Source organism: Pagrus pagrus (assembly GCF_965226575.1).
Source record: "Pagrus pagrus genome assembly, chromosome: 17".
In the NCBI taxonomy this organism is placed as follows: domain Eukaryota; kingdom Metazoa; phylum Chordata; class Actinopteri; order Spariformes; family Sparidae; genus Pagrus; species Pagrus pagrus.
In genome coordinates, this window is record NC_140201.1 from 28,195,093 (window position 1) to 28,218,286 (window position 23,194).

Sequence of the window (23,194 nt, forward strand, 5' to 3'; positions counted from 1 at the left end):
TGCCTGCCTGCTAAGAACTGCATGCCCGTCACGGGAACGTGCACAACTAACAAAAAAGAAAAGAAAAGAAAAACAGTATCAAGGTTACTAAGTTTCTGCCCGTGTTTTCCCAATTAGGCTACATCTAATAATATATATACAATTAGACTCTCATCGGCCGGGAGTGTGTTGCAGCTATTCAGGTGCACAAACCTAACGCACCTCTCCAGCGGTCCCAGGAGTTCTCAATGAACTGATTACCTGCGGGGGGCGTGATTAACTTACAAATGTTTGTCATTGATTTTGTGTCTTATGTGAGAAAGCAAAGTAAAAGAAACAGCAACAGAACTCTTTCTCTGTCTTCATTGAACACATGAATCATGTCATGCAAAAGCCTGTATGTCTGTGTATTGTATTGGATCGATTGCACCATCTACTGGATGAAAGTGGAACACAGAACAACTACGCGAGGCGTTCATGTCATGGATGTATTATGGTTCATGTACGCGAAGTGGTGCGCACAGTGCAGATCAACTTCCGGTCGCGCATCAGAATCTGCGACCGCACGTGTGTGTGAACGCGTAACAACATTTGTCAAACAATAGGCTCGTTCGAGATGAATACATCCATGGATGAACTGCGCCTCGCCTGGAAGGTTGACGAGACCAGGCGGCAGCAGCAGGGGGCAGTGGCAAAAAGCTGCAGTCAAGTCGGACAGTTTCCAGCCGCCGTCAAAGACTATACAGGAAGTCACAGAAATATTTACATCCTGTCAGATCCATCTGTAGGCTATCTGTAGTTTGCACAACACGTTCGGACAGCTATGGCTGAAGAAACTGCGCATGCGTTCTTGATCGCTGATGAAATTGGAGCAGAAGAGATCCCCCTACTTTTCCACTTTGCACATAAATTCCCCTGTGTTAATCCTCTTAATGGGCAGATGGGATGTGGTGTGATTTTTAATATTTAATCTCACAAATGTAACAAATAGAAATACAAACTTTGAGGTCATACAAAGTGGATTTTTCTAAAATGATAACTACTTTTCACTGTGGTCTAAATTTGTCAATCATAACTTTTTATTTGTTTAACGATGCCACTGTTATGACTGAGGTGAGAGTCAGAACGACTGGGCAGATTTCAGCCCTTGGAAGTCATTTATTGAACAAGAATTGCCTACAAAGTAGATTTATATAAAGACACTGTCATTTATAAATCATACAATCCCTAAATTTAAGAAATTGAACTACTGAATTAACAGTCCAAACGTTCTCACAGCTACTGTACATATATAGGTTACACATGGGGAGGACAAGCAGCAAAGGTTTCTTATAATCTTTATTCATTGATGTATTTATATTTGTAATTATATACAGTATATCAACCACACAAAATATGTTTGTTAACAGATTAAACCTTCATTGCACATGAGATTCATATAATCTAACATTAAATATAACCAATACACAGAAAATAAGAATTGTCGACTGAACGTAGTCCTAACTAAGAGCCAATGAGCTCTTTGATCAGGCGACAGCCAGGCGTTTCCCATCATGCCCTGAGGTCTTGCAGTCGGTGGAGAGCAACTGCGGCGCCTGGCTCTAAAGACTGCGGCCGCCTTGATCTCGCGAGGTTATCGTTGCAGGCGCGTCAATGACGTCAGAGCAAGTCGGGATCAAGTCGGACACAAATCTAACCGGCATGCATTAGGCTCGTTCGAGATGAGCCAGGCCTGCGCAGAATCGATCACCGACGACCACCGTACAATGCATGCCGGTTAGGCCGCAGTCTTTAGAGCCAGGCGCCGCAGTTGCTCTCCACCGACTGCAAGACCTCAGGGCATGATGGGAAACGCCTGGCTGTCGCCTGATCAAAGAGCTGATTGGCTCTTAGTTAGGACTACGTTCAGTCGACAATTCTTATTTTCTGTGTATTGGTTATATTTAATGTTAGATTATATGAATCTCATGTGCAATGAAGGTTTAATCTGTTAACAGACATATTTTTTGTGTGGTTGATATACTGTATATAATTACAAATATAAATACATCAATGAATAAAGATTATAAGAAACCTTTGCTGCTTGTCCTCCCCATGTGTAGCCTATATATGTACAGTAGCTGTGAGAACGTTTGGACTGTTAATTCAGTAGTTCAATTTCTTAAATTTAGGGATTGTATGATTTATAAATGACAGTGTCTTTATATAAATCTACTTTGTAGGCAATTCTTGTTCAATAAATGACTTCCAAGGGCTGAAATCTGCCCAGTCGTTCTGACTCTCACCTCAGTCATAACAGTGGCATTGTTAAACAAATAAAAAGTTATGATTGACAAATTTAGACCACAGTGAAAAGTAGTTATCATTTTAGAAAAATCCACGTTGTATGACCTCAAAGTTTGTATTTCTATTTGTTACATTTGTGAGATTAAATATTAAAAATCACACCACATCCCATCTGCCCATTAAGAGGATTAACACAGTGTAATTTATGTGCAAAGTGGAAAAGTAGGGGGATCTCTTCTGCTTCAGTTTCATCAGCGATCAAGAACGCATGCGCAGTTTCTTCAGCCATAGCTATCCGAACGTGTTGTGCAAACTACAGGTAGCCTACAGATGGATCTGACAGGATGTAAATATTTCTGTGACTTCCTGTATATTCTTTGACGGCGGCTGGAAACTGTCCGACTTGACTGCAGCTTTTTGCCACTGCCCCCTGCTGCTGCCGCCTGGTCTCGTCCACCTTCCAGGCGAGGCGCAGTTCATCTCGAACGAGCCTATTGTACGGTGGTCGTCGGTGATCGATTCTGCGCAGGCCTGGCTCATCTCGAACGGGCCTAGTGCATGGATCTATAATATAACCATCCATGGCCTAGTGACAGACAGACGTGCACACGCTGCTTCATATGCACGCAGCTTCTTGTTACGCGTGACATAGTTTGCATACGTCATTTCCGCCTACGTGTGAGCGCGTGACAAAAATGTTCAACTATCTTCATGCGAGCGTTAATGCGTGCGTTCGCAAAAAAACACATGAATGTTACGCGTAGTCACTACGCATCGTGTGATTACTGGCGTGCAGCAGTCATCACGCGTGAACGTGGGACCATTATAAGTCAATGGGGAAACTACATTACACGTCAGGCGCTGCTTGCTGCACAGGCGTCAAAGCACGCGCGTGTGACACGTTCAGTTGATACGTGCGCACGCAATATGACACGATTCTAACGCCATAGTGTGTGTTTGTGTGTGTGTGAGAGATGTGATGCCAGGTTAAAGAAGATGGTTAGCTGCGTGCAGACCATGTGCAAGAATTAATTTAGATCTTGCTGGTAGGTGTAAAGTTTAGAAAACTGTATTTGTTATTTAACCTGATCAACGCTTCATTGTAGAGATCTGCTCTGATAGGCCAGTTTGAACTGGAAAGGCGGACTCACCTGCTATATATGTGAGTGAACGGGGAGAGAGCAGGTTGTTTTTTTGTTTTTTTCCCTGTAAGAGTAGCACCAGAGCAGTGCGAAGGAGATTTTCTTTGTAATATGTTTGTTTGAGACTATGAATAAAAGTCTGACTATTTTTTCCTTCAAAACTCCCTGCCTGCTTGATGTTTAACTTTCACCTGGCTATCCTGCACCTCACCTTACAACAATGTTCAAGGATATTTAACAAATTATGACTCAAACAATGGATGAACAAAAAAAAATGCTCTATAAAAGTAATAATTGCTAATAATAATACTAAACAAAAACAAAAACAGCAACAATAGTTGTAGTTACAAAGTTCAGAGAGAGGCGAACATGAAGGATCAGGCATCCTTTCTCCAGCAGGTGCCGGCCTCTGCAAATATTGCCTGAGTGCATCTGGCCAATAAAAAAAAAACACATATATATTAGTATATTCCTGGAGGGGAACTTTACAGAAGTGTGAACAAACACCACTATCACCAAAATGGTTACACTGTGTATGCAGTTGTGAACTCACTACACAGAGCTTATGCCTTTTAGCTATAATGAATGTAGAGAGCAACTGTACTTTTCACAGGCTGGGCAAATGCAAAATGAAGAAAGGGGTCGAAAGAGTATTTAAAACGGTTTAATTTGCATTTTGGGATTCTGTACCTTCTGTCAGAAGGCAAAAGCTCGTATTCCGTTTGAAGGTTGTGGGACGGGTCCGACAATACCCTCCGAGCCTGCCTGAGTACAGACTGCTCATACATGGACTGAAGGGGGAGCTTTTCAGTCCTCCCCATCACCTTCATAGCAGCCTGTACCAGGCGCTGCAGCTTAGATTTGGACTGTGTGGAGAGATTGCCGAACCACACCGTCATCCCACACCTGATGATACTCTCCATTACTGCCTGATAAAATAAAAACATGATGTTCTGGCTGACACCAAACACCGTCAGTCTGAGTAAAAAATACAGCCTTTGCTGTAAACAGGAACATACATAATCTACATGATCACTCCAGCTGAAGAGGTTATCCAGGTGGATACCCAGGTATCTGTAAGATGTGACCTGTTTGATCTCCTCCCTGTGTATGGACAGTGGAGTATGATCCCCCACCGACCGAGGGTCAAACACCATCTCCTCAGTTTTTTTAGTGTTAATGATGAGATAGTTGTCGTCACACCACTGAACAAATTTATTAACCTCCATGAAGTAAAATGATGGGTCTGAGTTCTGGTGAAGTAGGCTGAGAATGGCAGTATCGTCAGAAAATTTAAAAAACAGGTTTCCCGGGAGACTATTGGTGCAGTCGTTTGTGTAAAGGGTGAAGAGGACCGGTGAGCTTACACAGCCCTGAGGTGCACCTGTACTGATGCATTTGGATTCGGAGAGTGAGTCGTTAATCCTGACATTTTGGGTTCTATCTGTTAAAAAAGAATAAAACCACTTAATAATAAAAGGATTAACATTCATCTGGGTCATTTTCTGTAAGAGCAGATGAGGCTGTAATGTATTAAAAGCAGAACTAAAATCAATGAACAAAAGGTGTGCATAGGCCTTGGGATCCTCCAGATGCTTAAGAGTCAGGTGGGTGATGCTATTAATTGCATCGTCTGTGCTTCTCCCCTGCCTGTAAGCAAACCTGCAGACCTCTGAAACACAGGGCACCACGCTGGGGTTAGCTCTGCTGCAAAGGTCTTTAGGAGAAAAGCAGAGATGCTATCAGGGCCTGCAGATTCCTTTTTGCATACATGGCTGAAAAGTGACTGGATGTTGAGGGGATCAACTGCTACCCTTGAACAGGGGTCAGCAGTTGTAATCGACTGTAGTACATTATTGCATTCCAAAGAGAAGTCCTGTGTATCAAACCTGAGAAAGAAATCATTAAGTTCATTTGCTTTACTCAGCTCATCACGTTATGAGGGACTTTCTATGTGTTGTCATGTCGGTTTTTTTAGTCCATAGAAGCAAAATTCTGTTGTATGACATCCCTGTGTTTCCTTCTTGCCTCCCTTCACGACTGATTAAGCTCCCTTTGCACCGATTTTAACCCCATCCTGTCATGATTCCTAAAAGCCAGTTTTTTCCAGTTAATACGGTCCTTTAGCTCTCCGGTGATGTATGGCTTCTTGTTAGGATAGATTGTAATAACCTTCTTGGTAGCCACACAATCCACACAGAATTTAATGTACTCTGTAATAGTGTCAGTGGCTTCATCGATACCCAAACCATGAAAAATGTCCCAGTCTGTACAGAGAAACAAGCCCTTCAGTGTCTCTATACTGTCTTTAGACCATACAGTCACTGTCTTGGTTAATGGTTTACTACTCTTTAAAACAGTCTTATAGGTGGGTATCAGATGGACTGTATTATGGTCTGAGTTTCTTCTTTTTTGGGCGTGCAAAGGATCTTGGGATATGGGAGGCCGTGAAGGATAGTAGCGGTGCGTCCTCCAAAAAGAGGGAAAAGAAGGCTGCATTTGTGGAGCCTTCAAATTGGGACAGCCTTGCGCGGCGTTGTGACGTTCAAATGCGCCCTTCGAAGGCTGCAGACCCTGAATTGGGACACAGCGCAGCAGTGAAGTTAATGGCAGTGGAAGGCTATATAAGGCAGCCAGTTTCCAGCAAGCACTGCCACTGCCAGGACTCCATGCAACTTGTCATAATGTAGTTCTGATATATGTTAAATGTTGGTGAAATTAAACACCCGGTTTTGGTCTGCACCAAACCTCTGCCTCAGACTCCTGCTTCAAATATCCAGCCGCCACACGGCCATCACAACACTCTTTGAACGTGATGAACTTTACACTGGGTTAAGAAGCAACATTTAAAACAGAAGTATTAGTTTAATCACGCTTTTGCTGAGAAAAATATTGCATATCAAAATCTCAGAAATCATTCAAATACAGCTTTAGAAAAACACAACCTGTTTTTATTAATTTATTTTGGAGTTCAACTGGCTCTAAACTTCAAATTCAGTTCATTACACACACAATTACAAAAGTACAAAAACCTGTTACAGTAGTAACTGCCATTGTAATTGTAATGCAAGTTGTCACATGAACCCATTTGCAAATGTGAAGGAATTATAGGCAGCTGGTGAAGCTCAGGCTGTAGATGAGAACAGAAAGCTGTTCTGTACATGCTCATGGTTTGTAACCACACTAAAGCTGTTCATGTTACTTTTGCTGTTCTTCTACTTCCTGACTCAAAGATCTTTTAATCATGCTGCTTGTTTGATGAAATTGCAATCATGTTCCTGGGTCACTGTACTTTGTTAACTTTCACCCCCAATATGGGTTATTAAGCTATTCAGAGATCCTTTGCCCACTAAACCCTTTGACTTCTATCCCCACCCCTCCCCCAGCTGTGCCTTCTCAGTTCTTCTTGGCCTTTGGCGAGTCGTACTTCCTTTTGCTTGAGTACCAGAGGAGCAGAGGGATGCCGATGGAGGGCAGAGTCATAACGCCAAATGCAGCCCAGTCCAGCTAGAAAAGGAAGACATGGAGAAGTGAGTAATGGGTCAATGGATAGTCCAAAAATGTAAAGAAATGTGTTTCCTTGTCATTTTCATGTGCGATGTGTTAATTCAATGATTTATTTGCATGCAAGCAACGTTGCTCTGATGTCACCAGAAGTAGCAGCAAACATCCTATTTGTAATGGACGGAGCTTCTGATTGAGGTTAGTAACAGACTGAAGTTAGTAAGTCAGATAAACTGATACAACTAAACTAACTCTGGGCCCATTAGCCAAGTAATGTACTTTTTTTTTTTTAATATGGTGAGCAGGTGTTCGGTATTAGCAACATGCTGATTTGATCATGGCAGATTGCATACTTCATAATTACAATGCATTACTTTCAGATGATCAGTTTTCTCATAGCTATAATGTATACCTCTGCCGTTTTAATGCAAGTGTTTGAAGCACAATTATAATCAGAGGTTTGTAAATGTTTCATTTGAAAATGTTATTTCCCATAACATGAGCCATTATTAGCCCTGTCAGTAAAAGCAGCCTACAGGTTCCTTGATCATTCTTGAAAGTCAGAAAAAAAAAATAAAAAAATATATATATATATATATATATATATATATATATATATATATATATATATATATATATATATATATATAGAGAGAGAGAGAGAGAGAGAGAGAGAGAGAGAGAGAGAGATCATCAGGTACAGCTAGCTAAAACTAATAAATACAAAGTCCTGCAAGTCCTTTAAGTTCAGTATCTTGTCTGACCCAAGTTCAAGGACTGAACCCATTTTTTAATTATAAAAAGCACGTTTATTGCATTTATGTATATAATCAAGCAAGTGTTATTCCTTTGTCATCGTTTTAAGCTAGTAGTGTTAACAGAAACGTTTTTATGCAAGCCATCGCCATCTGCTCATATGGGAGAAGTTTGACTTCAGGGCTTCAAAGATTTACTGACCAAAGGGTAACACTGCAGTAAATGGAATATATTACAGGATTTTCTTAAACCCAACCCTTGTTTTTAGGATGTATGAAGCTACTGAAGGCATGCTGCATACAAAAACTTTAGCAGAATAGCTGAATGAGCCTGTTTGGGGTAATGGCGTATTTCAACATTGCTAGGATATTCAGCTGACAAGCTGGTTACATTTGGACGTCAGCACAACTTCCAGTTGGGAACTATTTTTGAATGGGACGTCTTGATCAAACATGCAAAAGTGATTGCTGGGCACCCACCCATACACTATTGCAAACCAAGAACACCTCATGTCTATGGCACTCCCTGCAGGTCAGTCCACTCAGTGCAAGCCTGAGTGAGCAAGTGACATTTTGAATTGAATACTACTCACATAGTGTGGGGAGAAACGCCGGTCGAACTCCCTCTGAGCCAGGATGCCTCCCTGGCCAGGGGCACTGGTGTAGCCAACCTGCAGGAAGAACGGCCATCAGCTTCCTTCACTTCACTAAACACTTTAACTGCTTTGATTCATCAAGATAATCAACTGGTTTTACCACGACTTGTCCTCCTTCCTGGGCCAGGTAGCTGACAGAGGCAGAGGTAAAGTTGAAATATCCAGCTTTCAGGGGGCGCAGCACCACTGTGTGAGAGACATTGCTGGCTCTGAATGTTCCAGGGTTAAAGCTGACAACTTTGAAAAAGGATGAAGAGTCCATTGATGCATGTTTGAAAGCAATTCAAAATTATCCTTCTACAGTCTGACCTGCTCCTTAGTTTTTAAGTTGTCAGAGAAATATGTTAGAAACTTTAGGGCCCAACATACACTTGAAAGTGTTCTTTGTGACAATGTGCTGCCTTGCTTTGCCGAGTTAATATTCCAGTGCTGGCGGGCAACTTCTCCCTGATCTCTGCCTCATAAACAATAAATCTCACAGCGTTTTCCTGTCCACATCTCTCTCATGGTACTTCATCCGACAATCAAGCTTTGACTTCTATAATTTCTTAAACTGTCTCAATATCTGTTCCATTGTTTTGTAGTTCTGTCTGTGATGTGTGTGAAGTGGCTGCAAACAGAGGCACCCAGAGGGGATACAGTGAACAGTGAACAAAATCAGTGTCAGTGAGCCCTGAGTAACCCAAAATACAGAGATGCATTTGATGAACTGTCTGGGAATTTAAGGTTTATCTCCAATTTAACTACAATTACCAAATTCAGCCTAATGCACCAACAACTGCAAGATGAGAGGAGCAATAGGACATTTGTGTTCAAGGATACGGTGCAATCCTGTCCCATTTGACATTCAACATTCCTGAAACTATTCCAAAGTCTTCAGGAGGGAAAGAATCATCCGACAGCTCCACCTCCAGAGCAGCGCTGTAAAGACAGAAAGGACAAGAACACAGTAAGAACTGTATGTGTACTGGGACAGTGCCTGATTAGCTCTTAGTACATGACAATGTCTCCAGAATACAAGGCTTTGTCGGATTTTTTTTAATCAGAGTTTCCAGTACAGTGTTTTAATTGACACATTGCTAAAATTCAAAATGTTTGCCTGCTCCTAAGGGAGTATATGCGTGTTCTTCAATGTGGGAAACCCACCAGAAACAGTCGACTGACTCATGTCACATTGCTAGGAGACAAATTTGCCTCTTTTACATCATTATAAAACACACCAGAAAAACAGGGAATAGTATAAAGCAGCAGATCATATACCACATTAAGAAGACTTTAAATGCATTTCAAGGTTCAAGGTTCAAGGTTCTTTTATTCGTGTCCCCGTAGGGCAATTATTGTTGCGGCAAGTAGAAAACAACACAGATACAAGACACACAATTAAAAAGTCTGGGGGAGGGGGGGTAAAATACAGTGTGCTTGAAACAACAGTGGCACGACTAAAAAAAGAGCCCATAAAGGGAAAGTGCAATCAGTGCGTTTCCTCCGTCTCTGCCATCATCATCACATCGGAACAAGAAACAAGAACAAAGAACAGAACCACAGAATGTCAATCGATCAATGAATCAATCAGGTACGACTCCTACCCTGTTCAGAATTCAAGAGGGAAATGGCTGTAGGGATAAAGGAGTGCTTGTACCTGTTACTTTTTATACGAGGAAGTCTGATTCGGGAGCCAGAAGGCAAAAGCTGGAACTCAGAGTGTAAGGGATGGGAGCTATTGGAAAGAATGGCATTAGCCTTCCTAATTATCTGCCTATTGAACAGATCTGTAAGTGTGTACTGTTGGACTCCCAAAATCTTACTGCTTGTTTTTATCACTCCGCTAAGTGCATTTTTTGACTTGATGTTAAGGTTGCCGAACCAGCAGAGGAGAGAAAAGGTCAGCACAGATTCCACATATGATTTGTAAAATAAAATCATCAGGGACTTATCAATCTGAAACTTGGAAAGTTAAGATGTGAGGCTGAATTGTGTTAAAAGCAGACGAGAAATCTGCAAATAGCAGCTTGACATGGTTTTTGTTACCTTCAAGGTGTTTAAAAACCCAATTTAATAAGGTGGCGGTGGCGTCCTCAACACCGCGACCGGCCCTGTAGGCAAACTGTAGGGGGTCGAGTAGGTGTTCAGTCTTATTAAGGAGGTCTCTCTTTACCAATTTTTCAAGGGACTTCATAACAAGGGAAGTCAGTGCCACAGGTCTAAAATCATTAAAAACTTTGGGGTGGTTGGTTTTAGCCACAGGTATCACCGTGGACTGCTTCCAGCACCTTGGCACTTTCTTATTAAGTCCTAAACAATAACATTCTGAATTACACGTCTTTTTTTCTGGCGCCGAGGGTGGAAGTTGCCATCAACTGAGATGTCCTTAATTTCAAGACCCGTCATATCAATGTGCCTGACAGGTGTGAAAATCATTGTGTCCACCTGGGTGTAGTGTATCGATCACAGCCAGTAGGTGGTGAGCAGAAAAGCACCTGTGACTAATGCAGAGTCATTTGACCAGATGTAAGTGGGTGTTTTGGGGTTTTTTGTCCAGTGTGAAAGGGGTATTTGTGTCCCAATGTTAATTTTTTTCAGTAAGTACAATGAACATCCCTACAAGCATTAAACAATGCAACTTTGCACAGCTGCTCTTTATGCCCAGCCACTAGAAGTGATGTTTCTAAACTTTTGTTTTCCACTGTGGTATAATTTGGGGTCTGTACAACAGAATGAAAAATAACCACGTTGGTGGCCAATCCAGTGTTTCCTTCACATTAATTTATTTGTGGCAGTCGGCCACAATAGCAACATTGGCTGCCACATATTGATTTTCTTTTTTTAGAGCCACGCATCCCGTTCTCACTCATGACAGCGCACCCGTCAGTGAATGGTGATGTTATATACTCCAGACAGTGGATGGCGGTGTGGTTTGTAGTCCGCCAGTAAAACCAATGAAGCAGAGGAAGAGGAATATGCAACGCAGTTGGCTTGACCGTAGCTTCCTCTGCAAAGAAGACGGCTTGCCTCATCGTCGAGATCAAGCCTCCATAAAGAGCCCCAGGCCTTGAATCCAGTTTTTGTCATGGCCAAGCCATGAATTACATCGTCATGTTAATGCACTGGGGACTTTTTCCCATAAGCTAACATTGTGAAAGACGCATCTGTAAAACGGTAATAAAAGCCTCACCACCCCTGCAAAATGACTCGTTTTACTGTCAAAATTTGGGCTCTTCTGGAGAGTCTAGAAGAGCCGCCCGATTACATTTTATCCCCATCCAAGTTAGCTTGGCGCCAAAAAAACGGAAGTTGGCCGACTCAGTCGGCAGAAGTCTCGAGTGCGCATGCTCTATGGCACCCCAGCTGGACAGCCACCGCCACAATTTAAGTCTGAAACTGTGGGAAACACTGCAATCACATAAGCTGCTAATCAGACTAGCTGGTTAGCAGTAATGCTGTTAAAGGCTACATTCAGACCAAATCAGGTGGTGCGGCGAAATGCTGCAGGCTTGTGCGGTGGTGTGGAAGTGTCACTCTGTTGTCCGTGTGTGTGTGTAACATGTTGGGAACCCCCACTGATCAGTTCGCTAAAAGGAGAATCTGCCATGTTGTTATGTTACTAGCATGCTGGTCCTACCTGTAATCTTTTAAAAATAACAGTTAACAGCCAAGATGTGAGGCAGAGCATTACTGTGTGTTTTAAACTGGGGCACAAGACCAAACTGAGTGATCACAAGTGAACCATCATGTTCCACAGAGAAATTTCTGTTGTGTTCTCTCTGTAGCATTTAACCATGCTAAATAACATGACCTGCTACTGAGCCGTTCTGCTCTGCCTCTGATCTGCTCTCATGTCTCTGCCACAGTATGCCAAGCATACTGGTCCTACAGTATCCAGGGGTCGACAATAGGGCTGCCACAAATTGCCACAGATTATTTTGATAGTCGACTAATCACCGACTATTTTTTCGATTAGTCGACTAATCGGATCATACGTAAATTGAATGTATAACATACAGTTTATCGCACCAGCATGCAGCTGCTCTTATATAACAATCATTAACTTTCAGCTTGAAGTGTTTAAGGTATATGCTAACTACTAGTGACATAGGCCTTAATAAACTCTCCCATGACATTCTAATGCACCTGTACATCAGAAACAATAGGAGTGATAGGTACAGTAGGATATGCAATAATTAACTACTGCATACATCTTGACAGCTCCACTTTACACTGTTGATTTGTATAATCCCAACAGACATGTCCAGTGATTTTCAGCTCTCTGTTTACATGTGTCTGTTTTGATGATACAAGTCAGCTCCTGAAATGTGTGTTTCTCTTCTATAAAACACATTCTACATCGCGGAGGCAACGTCTCTCCACTTAGGGCTTCCTTCACCTTTGAAACGGGGCAGAGCTCCGTGGGAAACACCTGCCTGACACAGCAACGTAGGGAACCGTGCACGTCCATGGCGCACAGCTCCACGGACATGCACGGGGGGGAAAAACGGCGCCGCTTTGGGTTGTGAGCGCGCATGTTGCGCGTCTACATTGGAAGCTAATAGGTAGGCTATTATCAGTATAATCAGAGGCAACCATGAATGAGTTCGCCTCAGTTTCACGTGATTGTCACTGTCAGCCTGTTAATTTTACTGACCCGAGCTGAGACGCACCCCCCAAACAAAAACTCTTCGGATCTGAACGATTCACACAAGTCTCCTAATTGGCCACGAAAAAAGCGAGTTGCGCTTTTCGGCGCGCTGTTTGCATCCCTGAATATAACAACAGTGCATTTTGTGCTCAGTGCTCACAACTGTATTCAACTTTACAACACTCTGACTCTATATAATCCCAAACTGCACAAGGCTCTTGTTCCTAAGGCTAATGAATCAAATAGCATCGCTAATGTTAACGTTTACAGCTATCAATATGAGTAAGTAGTAAGTTAGCTCTCTGTTTACGCTAATGTTAGCAGCTAACTAGCCAGTTAGCTTAACGAGAGGACGGACCCTCTTCATCGTCGTTGTCAGCCACAACGTGCTTCCTTTTCAGGAGCTCGTGCATCACACTTGTGCTGCCTTGAAAGGCAAGTTCTGTCTTGCAGATATTGCATCGCACACTTTTTTCTTTTGTTTTCTTAAAATGCTCCCACACTTTTGAGCTCCGTTGCCGCCGGGTAGCCCTGATACCAGAGAGCCCGTTTGGTATAACTTCAGGTGACACCACGGCTCACCCAGATTACCACTACTGCGCATGTGTGTCAAGGACAGAAAGGCAGACGCGGCAGTGGAAGGTGCCGCAGCAGAGAGAGAAAACAAAGTTTAAAAAAAAAAAAAAAAACGACGCGTCGACTATTAAATTAGTTGTCGACGATTTTAATAGTCGACGTAATCGTGACTAGTCGACTAATCGTGGCAGCCCTAGTCGACAATATAAATGGCCCGGTGGCCCGGACACACTTTTAAAACCGTCAGGGCCACCAGAACGCTCCAAGCACTGGCCCTGTGGGGCCAGCATGGATTAAAGTTCTCCGTCGCTACGACAGATTTCCGTCATTCAAACTTAACAGAGGCGACTTGTGAGATCAATGTAGATCGGAGGAGAACTGTTGGCTGATGTTTATTGACAGATTGTCAGACTCTACAGCCAATGGTATCGTTAACAGCGTGTGCGCGCCTGACCAATGACAGTGCAGTGACCCACACAGGGCGGGATCTCAACACGGAGCGGCGCTAAAGTTTAGCTGCTTAGCTAGCAAGGACTCGTCGCGCTGCTACGTTATCAATTGAGTTTAGTCAGCATGTGAGAACTCGTCTGACACGGAGAGTCTCCTGTTGTGTGCTACATGTGTGAAATAACAACTATAGTCTGGACTTTGTCTGCAGTGTATCTGTGTAAACGGCTTCATTCAGCGTCCCTCCCTCCCCTCTGGCACCGTGAGTTACCATGGTTACAGGACCGCCCTGAACCTTTATAATGATGATCTATAAGAAGTTTTTGGTTAGTTTGACTGTACAGAGTCATGACTGTAGCCTGGTTGTAGCTCAATGCTGAAATCTTGTATTATAACATAGAACAAAGCCTCAGAGCTTTTTTGATTATCAACAGTATGTTAGTGATGACAGAAAGTGATAACTCGCCATCAGACTGACAACGCTGCAAAGTTGCTGTTTGTATGATGTATTTTTCTGTTAAACGATAAGAGGCTCACTTTAAACAATATTATTAATAATAATTAATGATAATGAGAAGAAGAAGTAGAAAAATAGCGTACTGAAAAGTTCTGTAGATGGTTGATTATTTGAAAGAGTAAAACTTAAGAGAAGCTTGGCAAAACAAAAGGCACAGATTGATTTCATGGATTGAAAATTACATTGAAAAGACAAAAAACATTTTAAGTGTGAATAAAACAGCTGTTCAGATCATCCTCCTGTAAAACACTGTTGGTCAAATATTTAAACTTGATGTCTGCATTAGAGAACATGGTGTGGGGTGAGGCTGTAAATCTTATTTTTTTTAGCATGTGTCAAGTAAAATGCCCTGTAACATGGAGGGGGGCGCAAAAATCAACCAACTGAGGAGGAGACTGAGGAAGAACCGATTGTGCTTGAGTAATGCATCACTGTTTGCACTTTTGATTTATGTATTTGCACTTTTTGACCTCAGTACTGCAGTATTAAAATAAATGTTATTAAATCAAATTGTTCTTTTTCGTTATTATGGGGATCGATTCCTGGGCCAGTGGTTACAATGGTGGGACCAGTGATCTTCAAATTTTCCCTTATTGTCTGCCCCTGGTATCCATCGGCATCCACCGATTAAAACCAATGTTTTAATCAATGTACAATGCCAAAGTGAGTGAAGACACATAACACATTACGTTACACTCCACTGTGGTTTCAGTAATTCATGCTGCCAGTCTGATCACCAGCTTATGTGATTGGCCACCTCAACATGACTTTTATGGAAGAATTATCCTATCTTTATTCAAGAGAGTAGATTTTCAGTTTGAGGGCATAATTTCATTCTTTTTCAGTGACACAGCTCCTTCTCGTGCTCAGATTTATTCTCCTCATGCTCACATTTTGTGCTCGCACTGAGATGTCTGCTGCTTTCTTTCAAAATGTGTGCATGAACTCAAAAATCACATGCTTGTGCTCACATTTCTTCTTGCACACAAAAAATACAGTCACATTCAAATATGTCCTGTGCTAGCTCAGATCTAAAGTCTGCGCGCTCAAATCTAATGTGCACGCAGAAAGAACAAGCACCTCCTCTCAGGTTGAGGTATCTGCTCAGACTCAAGTCTGTCCCTCCCTACGCTTAAAATATTGTGTTTCACCAGCCAATAGGGAGACAGCTAGAGTGTGGACCAATCAAATGACAGATGCCACCTTGGGTGCGTTCCTTCGTCCTTTTTTTGAGCGCTCCGTAGAGGCGGGTATATGGTCTGTTTGTAAAACTGCTTCTCTCAAAATACACCAGTTTACCATATTAGCCAGCCATTTGAATCGTCACCTATTTAAGACGCCAGCATATTTATGTATAATTAATCTTAAGTAATCCTAAAAATAGTTACCGTAGTTTAGATATTTTTTTATTTAATATTAGCGGATATATTTTATATAGTATAAATACTCACAGCAGCATAGGAATGTTACAATAGTTGAATGGTTAAGTACGCTGCCAGCTGTTGCATTTTAAACCATGGGACGCCAGTTAGGGTCAAAGGGTTAATCAAAATCAGAAATTCCATTATTATTTTAATGTCATTCAGGCCAAGAAAGAAACAAGCACAAACATTCAGGAGGTCTGCTGCTCATAGCTACATAACTAGAAAACTTTGCTAATATGCTGCCAATATAGTATGTCAGTGTGTGTGTGTGTGTGTGTGTGTGTGTGTGTGTGTGTGTGTGTGTGTATTATGTGTGTAAGCACATGTCTGTGTTGTGGTGGGGCTGGGGGAGGCTGCCTCTGCAGGAGGCAGCACTAAGGAGTGAATGGGCATGTTTTAGCACCCCTCCCAGCCCTGTTGATTACCTTTTTATCTACATTCTAGAGGCATTTTTTAAAATTTCCCACAAGAGCTTATTCACAGCTCACAAGCAAGTGGACTTTAACATTTCAAGCATTTGTGTCACACACAGTCAAACAACAACTTTTTAGTGGCTATGTGAGAGTACTCTATTGCACTTAGTAAAGTCCTCCTGACCTGGAGCCCACATTGTAGATGTTGTACTGCAGGGTGAGGTCTCGGCCCTCCACAGCATAGCGGTTCAGCAGGGATTTAGAGGCCAGTAAACGGGCTCCCTCTTCTCCTGAGCCCAGACCGAGCAGAGCCAGGACCAGAAACACATGCAGCATCTTCGTCATCTGGAAGAAAAACAGGCCACAATGATCCAAATAAAAATCTGACTAACTACTGGAGAAATGAACTACGAAGACACATTCTCTGTAAGGATGTGGATGCCCATGGATTAAGAATGACGTGTTCATATGGCTAATGTTCAAGTGTCCACATACATTTGGGTATGTAACGTTAGTATTAAGTTTATTGTCCTGCCGAAACAGGAAAATGGTTTAACGTTAGAAGGCTCAGTCCGGACTTTAAGCAAGCGAACCAATCATGAAACAGCCTACATTAAATAAACCCAATCTGTAGGGAAATGTCTGAGGAAAATCACTTCAACATATCAAAGCGTCGTATTCTTTGCAGAGAAAGGACAGATTAGATGAACCCGACGATGATTTAACCAAAATATGTTCATGGCTAACAGTTTGCTACGATGGGAGCTAATGTTATAGCCATTTCACCTGAGCTTTATCGACAAAAACGACAGCAACATTTCTGCTCAAACAGTTGAGAGCATTAGTGAATAAATGAAGTAAAAGGTGTTGTATTTTAGCTGGGCTCAGTCAAAGAGCTGAACACTGACTGTGCGACAGACGCTTACGTGGACCAAACGAGACAGAAAACGTTAAAGCTCTTAGTGAGACTAAAGACCAGCGCTCACTATCGACATTTATATTACAGAAATGGACCCATGGTGATATATCTAATTCTTAAATATCAAATTAGCAGAACATTGAGGTTTACACAGTTAAAGGAAGGATATACAAGTACATACCGTTGCTGTTCAGTGGTGCTCTTCGAACAGCAGATATTGAAGGAGGTGGAACGGCGCATGCTCACAACTTTAAAGCTGCTGTATGCATGACGTGTACCGAGGGGGACTGAAGGAAGTGTCCGAGCAGCGCAGCGCCCCTGGTGTTTGGGGGCGGTGTTGTTTCCTCGAATTGTAAGGGGCGATCATTTGAATGTAAAACTTTATTGTGATGTAGTTTACCTTGTTGTTTAGCTACTTTCAGCTTAGCAAACAATCTGAATACTTCTTCCACCACTGCATAACTCTGTGTCCAGCCGCTGCAAAATGTGATGTGTCAACAGGGCCGGATTAATGCATAGATTACACCAGGCATTTTTCGTGGGGGCCCCTACAAGCACATTTTGATATTTAGTGAACAAACAAGATGACTCAGCTGCCACATGTATATCACAATCTACATTTATTTAGTTAGATATATATTTTAGCTTATTCATTTATATTTCGTTATTCATATGCAATTCATTTTAGAGTAAAAGTATATCCCCATAATATGCGTTTGATTTAGAGTCTAAATCAATGTCATCATCTACATTTTAGATGATGACATTGCATATTTAATCTAATTATGTGTCTTTTCTTATTCAGATTTAAATATTCAAATGGTAAATTTAGGATTACAGATGCAATCTCCTGACTACCAATGAGGGGAAACCACTAAAACACTTTCCCCCCATATTGATGCCAACGTTGTGTATGTTGTTTTTTTAAAATAAATTAATAGCTACATTAATATTGAAATAAATAAAACTTTATTTCAATATATTTACAATATATATTAATTAATTTAGATATAGATAGATATAAACAGAAAATAGAAAGCAATTTTCTATATTCTAAAATATCTTTTATTATATTTAACATGTGCAGTTTGCAGTTGATGTTCTTTTCCCTTCTGACTGGGCATCTTGTTGAGGGCCCTCGACATGTGTCTACTCCAGCCCAGTGTGTCAGTATCAACTGGACAAAACTGTTTGTTAGTCCCACGGCAAGAATTCGATGTTGGGCCTTTCTTGACCACCCAAACCCCCCTCGCTACTTTGTACCATCTATGTTTGGAATATATACCCTGATAATTCTACATTCCTCTTAAATGCAATAGGGTTATTGATAACAGATTCATATTTGCCCACACATCCAGAAACCCACCAGTCCTCATGTAGAACATGCCCACCGAGTTGAAGTTAGTTTTAGGTTGGATATTGGACAGACATTCACTCCGGAGACACCCAGCGGTGTCTCTTCCTCAGTGTCACCCAGTGATGGCAGCAGGAGGACAGTTAGCAGACTTTATAAAACTATTTTGCAAAATAAATACATAACACAAGTGTGCTACATAAAATCAGTTTAATCAGTGTAATTTTTTTTATCATAATTTGGAGATCCACATCCTTACAGAGAACGATTTGATTCAAATCAGCTCCCTCACACTATTGAATACACCTGTCAGCATACAGCTGTACAAACATCCCTTTACATACAGTATGAGCCCGTGGGCCAGGACAGTTAGGCTGTCGCCACTACAAGTGTGTCTGTATGGAATCATTTGGTTAGTTTGCTTTGTTACTTTTATCACCCTGTGAATTTGCCCACAAACCACAAAAGTTGGACTTCTAATGCTGCCGCAAATAATCATTTAGGCAAGATTTAACAACCTTTATTGATGCATAGGTGTTTTTAAGTACTCCACAACCTTCTCAGTCTTTTGTTTCCTCCGTCCCAACTTCTTTGAAATATGTTGCTAGTATTAAATTAATTCTGTATTCAGCCTTGTTGTCCTTGTTTTTAACTGTTATGTAGCTGTATTCCATTGTGGATATATTATAAGCAATGGAAATTTCTCATAAGTGGTGTTTCCATGTAGAGCCTATCCAGAAGTTTTAATATCTGTGAGCTATTGCCTACTTTCTTACTGGAAACATATTCAGCCACCAGGTGGAGACAAAGAAATTGCTTTGCATCCTGTTTAAACCTGTCACACAAATGTACCAGCTACCAATGCAGCCAACAGAGTCAGTCAGACAGAGAGACATATGGTTTATTCCCAGTAGGTCACACAGACCCAGTTTCAAAGTGTATGTAACCTGCTGGAAATGTGGGGAAGACAGGGATGCTAGGAGGCTTCATGTACTGTGGACATTCCAACAATTGTGAATGAAAAGGGTATGCAATTTGCATGTGTCCAAAACATTTTATTGTGAGAGACTGTATAGTATTATCATTGAAGGACTGAGCACAGACAGCAACAATGAATGAACAGCATGTTACTGTCAGGAACCCCCCTGAGGATCCCCCTTTTCACGCCAGAGTGACAAAGTAAATGTTGCATATGAAACATGTCACATAGGATGTGTAACAAGATAGAACAAATATTCCCTTCATTTGCATAACTCTTAATTACCTCTATCTCTGTCTGTTTGTATGGTTGGGTGGTTTGTCAGCACGATTACACGGAAACTACTGAACAGGTTTCCATGAAACATGGATAGAGGATGGGGCTCAGAACAGACCCCATAAACTTGTGGTGTGGATCCTGATAAAGGGACGGGTGCAGGAAATTTTCTCTCACTTTCATTAACATTGTGATCAAAAAAAAAATCTGGTATATTTAGGTGGCTGGTATCTATGAGTCAGTACAATGTGATGTGGATCCTAGAACTGATGAACTTTAATTATGGTTAAGCAGTTATGGATGGTTTGAAATGTAGACTAACAGGACTATTGAGTTTGATATTGGATTAGGCTTTATTGAATTAAAGAGGACTGTTGGGCCTTAGCGGAGGTACAGTCACGGTCAATAGTTTCCATCCACCTGTAACGAACATGTATATCATGTCAGTCTTTCTTTGTAGCATGGCCTCTTAACTTCTTCTGAGTGATTCTGATTGATAACAGCTGGTGACCTTCCTGGGCCCATTTTAATAGGGCTTGTTTGATACAGCCATTAGACTCAGCCACAAACACTACAATTGGAAAGTCTAAGGGGCTCAGCATTGATCTGAAAGAGTGCATTATTGATTTGAACAAGTCAGGAAAGTCACTTGGAGCCATTTCAAAGAAGTTACAGGTTCCAGGACCAACTATTCAAACAACTGTTTGTAAGTATAAAGTGCATGGCACAGTTGTGTCACTGACACGATCAGGAAGAAAACACAGACTATCACCTGCTGCTGAGAGAAAACTGGTCAGGATGGTCAAGAGTCAACCAAAAACCGCCAAAAAGCAAGTCTGCAATGAATTAGAAGCTGCTGGAAGACAGGTGTCAGTGTCCACAGTCAGGTGTGTTTTACATCAACCTGAGCTGAGAGGCTGCTGTGTTAGAAAGAAGCCCTTGATTCAGACGAGGCACCTTAAAGCTCGACTGAAGTTTGCTGCTGATCACATGGACAAAGAAAAAAACGTCTGGAGGGAAACTCTGTGGTCACATGAAACAAAAACTCAGTTATTTGGCCACAATGAGCAGCAATATGTTTGGAAGAGAGAAGGTGAGGCCTTTAACCCCAAGAACACCATACCTACTGTCAAGCATGGTGCTGGTTGTATTATTCTGTGGGGCTGTTTTGTTGCCAGTGGATCTGCTGCTCTAGAGAAAGTAAATGGAATAATGAAGAAGGGGTATTATCTCCAAATTCTTCAGGAAAACCTAAAATCATCAGCAGAAGATTGGCTCTTGGGTGCAGTTGGATGTTCCAACAGGACAATGATCCCAAACACACATCAGAAGTGGTAAAGGAATGGATCAATCAGGGTAGAATTGAGGTTTTGGAATGTTCTGACTTGAACCCCATCAAAAACATGTGGACTGTCACGATCTCATTCTGGGGTGGAATTGTTTGTGTTTTGGTGCTTGGTTATGCTTGCAGAGGTGCACTGTGAGGCTGGGCGGAGTTTGCTGTCTCTGGAGTGCTTACGCACACGTACTTGCAGCAGGTTGGCAATCAGCGTCTGCTGATAAGCCCTGATCTCCACGCTACCTGCTGCCAGATGATTTCGGCAACCAGACGTGGTATATGGCTCAGTCGATATTGACTCTTCTATTTTCATGTTTTCTGATTCAAGATCTAACTTCGCTTTGCTTTGCCTCCAGTGATCAGCTGTGCGCTCATCCGCCAGTTACTCCGCTTCAGCGAACCGACTCTCTTCACCTCTGCAGCACACAGCCTGCCCTGCGCTCACCTGAGCGTCTACGGGCCACGCAGAACACCAGTGTCACTGTGAGCTACCTCTCCTCCTCCCTCCACCACTCAGACCTAGACTCAAGCCTGAACAGCTTCTACCTTCACTTGCTGAAACCTTGTTTAAATCCAATAAATTGCCTTGCACTCCTTATCCAGCCTTGTGTCCGCTTTTGGGTTCTACAAGCTTCCACTCAGTGTAACATGAACTTTACCGATTGTGTCAAGAGGAGTGGTTAAAAATTCAACCAGAGAACGACCTGCAGCTAACTGACGTGAAAATGGCCAAGAAACATTTAACCAAATATTAGAATTACTGTATGTATATTTTTGATCCAGCAGATTTGGTCACATTAAGACCTATAGTAAATTCATTACTGAACCAAACTTCATGAATGTTTTTCTGACAAAGTAGTTTGTGTTCCACTCACTCATCACAGAAACATGAGAGCTGTTGAAATCATTTGGACTGAAGATGCCATGATATACATGTTCTTTATGAGTGGGTGGAAGATTTTTCGCCACCTAACATGGGAAAATTTGAGCGAAAAATATATATATATTTTTTTTATTATTATTATTTTTTTTAATATACACACATATATACATTTATGCATGTACACGTACACATACATACACACATATGCTGACATAAACATATACATAACAAAGTAAGATAAATTACAACTAAGGGAGACAAATATACTAAATAAATATACAAACCAACACACATAGAAGGCAAAAACACTACATGTCGGGGGTGATCGGAAACATCAGGGGAAAAAAAGCAAAAACTAAAATAAACATATCGGTAAATAAACAAAACACAGTAGTGGTGGTCAACTAACTATTGCTTTGCTCATCTACATCGGGCCACGCTAAACCAAATAAGCCTCTCTGGAGAGCCTGAGCCCTGTCCTCTCCAATATAATGCAAAAAAGGGTTCCAAATGTTAAAAAAAAGAAATGGTTTGTCCTTCTGCCACAAGCTGATAGCTTCAAGGGGGATAAAGTCCATCACACTCCTCCTCCAGTCTACAATGGTAGGTGTGGTGTCCAGTATCCAATGAAAGAGGATGCATCTTCTATCGCTAAAAAGCAGGGCCTGGAGCAGCCTCAGTGAGGAGGGTGTGAGGTTAAGTTCTGTAGATTGTACACCAAGAATGCAGAAAATTGGGTCTAGGGAGAGTTTTTTCTTCAAAATATCATAGATTTCCCTGCACATGTTGTACCAAAAATCAGCAACAAAAGGACATTCAAAAATACAATGAAAATAGGTACCTTCAGCAGTTTTACATTTGTAACAGAGTTTTGAAAGCAAAGGATTAAATTTATGACGTTTTACAGGGGTAATTTGAAGTCGGTGTGTAATCTTAAATTGTAATTCCCTAGCCTTGTTGGTAGATAAACAACCTGTGGGGCTCCTCCAGACTCTATCCCACTCATCATCTGATATGGAGGCCCCAAAATCAGTTCCCCAAAGGGACCTTATCCGAGCAGTGTAGTCCCTATTTGGAGTTAACAGAGCCCCATAGAACCTGCTGATAAGTTT

The 23,194-nt window shown here is 41.7% G+C and overlaps 1 protein-coding gene across 1 annotated transcript; it reads right to left on the reverse strand.

Moving 5' to 3' along the window:
* Window positions 1-6,352: 6,352 nt before the first annotated feature.
* ssr2 (signal sequence receptor, beta) lies at window positions 6,353-17,541 on the reverse strand. The gene is made up of 6 exons (XM_084379045.1): window positions 17,433-17,541; window positions 16,517-16,677; window positions 9,145-9,243; window positions 8,423-8,531; window positions 8,260-8,337; window positions 6,353-6,914 (listed from the first exon to the last, which is right to left on the reverse strand). Exons 2-6 carry the CDS (start codon window positions 16,675-16,677, stop codon window positions 6,804-6,806), a joined length of 558 nt encoding a protein of 185 aa, XP_084235171.1. The 5' UTR covers window positions 17,433-17,541; the 3' UTR covers window positions 6,353-6,803.
* Between the last annotated feature and the right edge of the window lie 5,653 nt (window positions 17,542-23,194).

Excerpts from the sequence above, each read along its gene's own strand:
- ssr2 (XM_084379045.1), bottom strand. The coding sequence starts at position 16,677 with ATGACGAAGATGCTGCATGTGTTTCTGGTCCTGGCTCTGCTCGGTCTG. Across the intron at positions 8,532-9,144 it reads AAATGGGACAGGATTGCACC|AGCCAGCAATGTCTCTCACA; the intron begins GTATCCTTGAAC and ends TGGAACATTCAG. Across the intron at positions 8,338-8,422 it reads AGGAAGGAGGACAAGTCGTG|GTTGGCTACACCAGTGCCCC; the intron begins GTAAAACCAGTT and ends TTCTTCCTGCAG.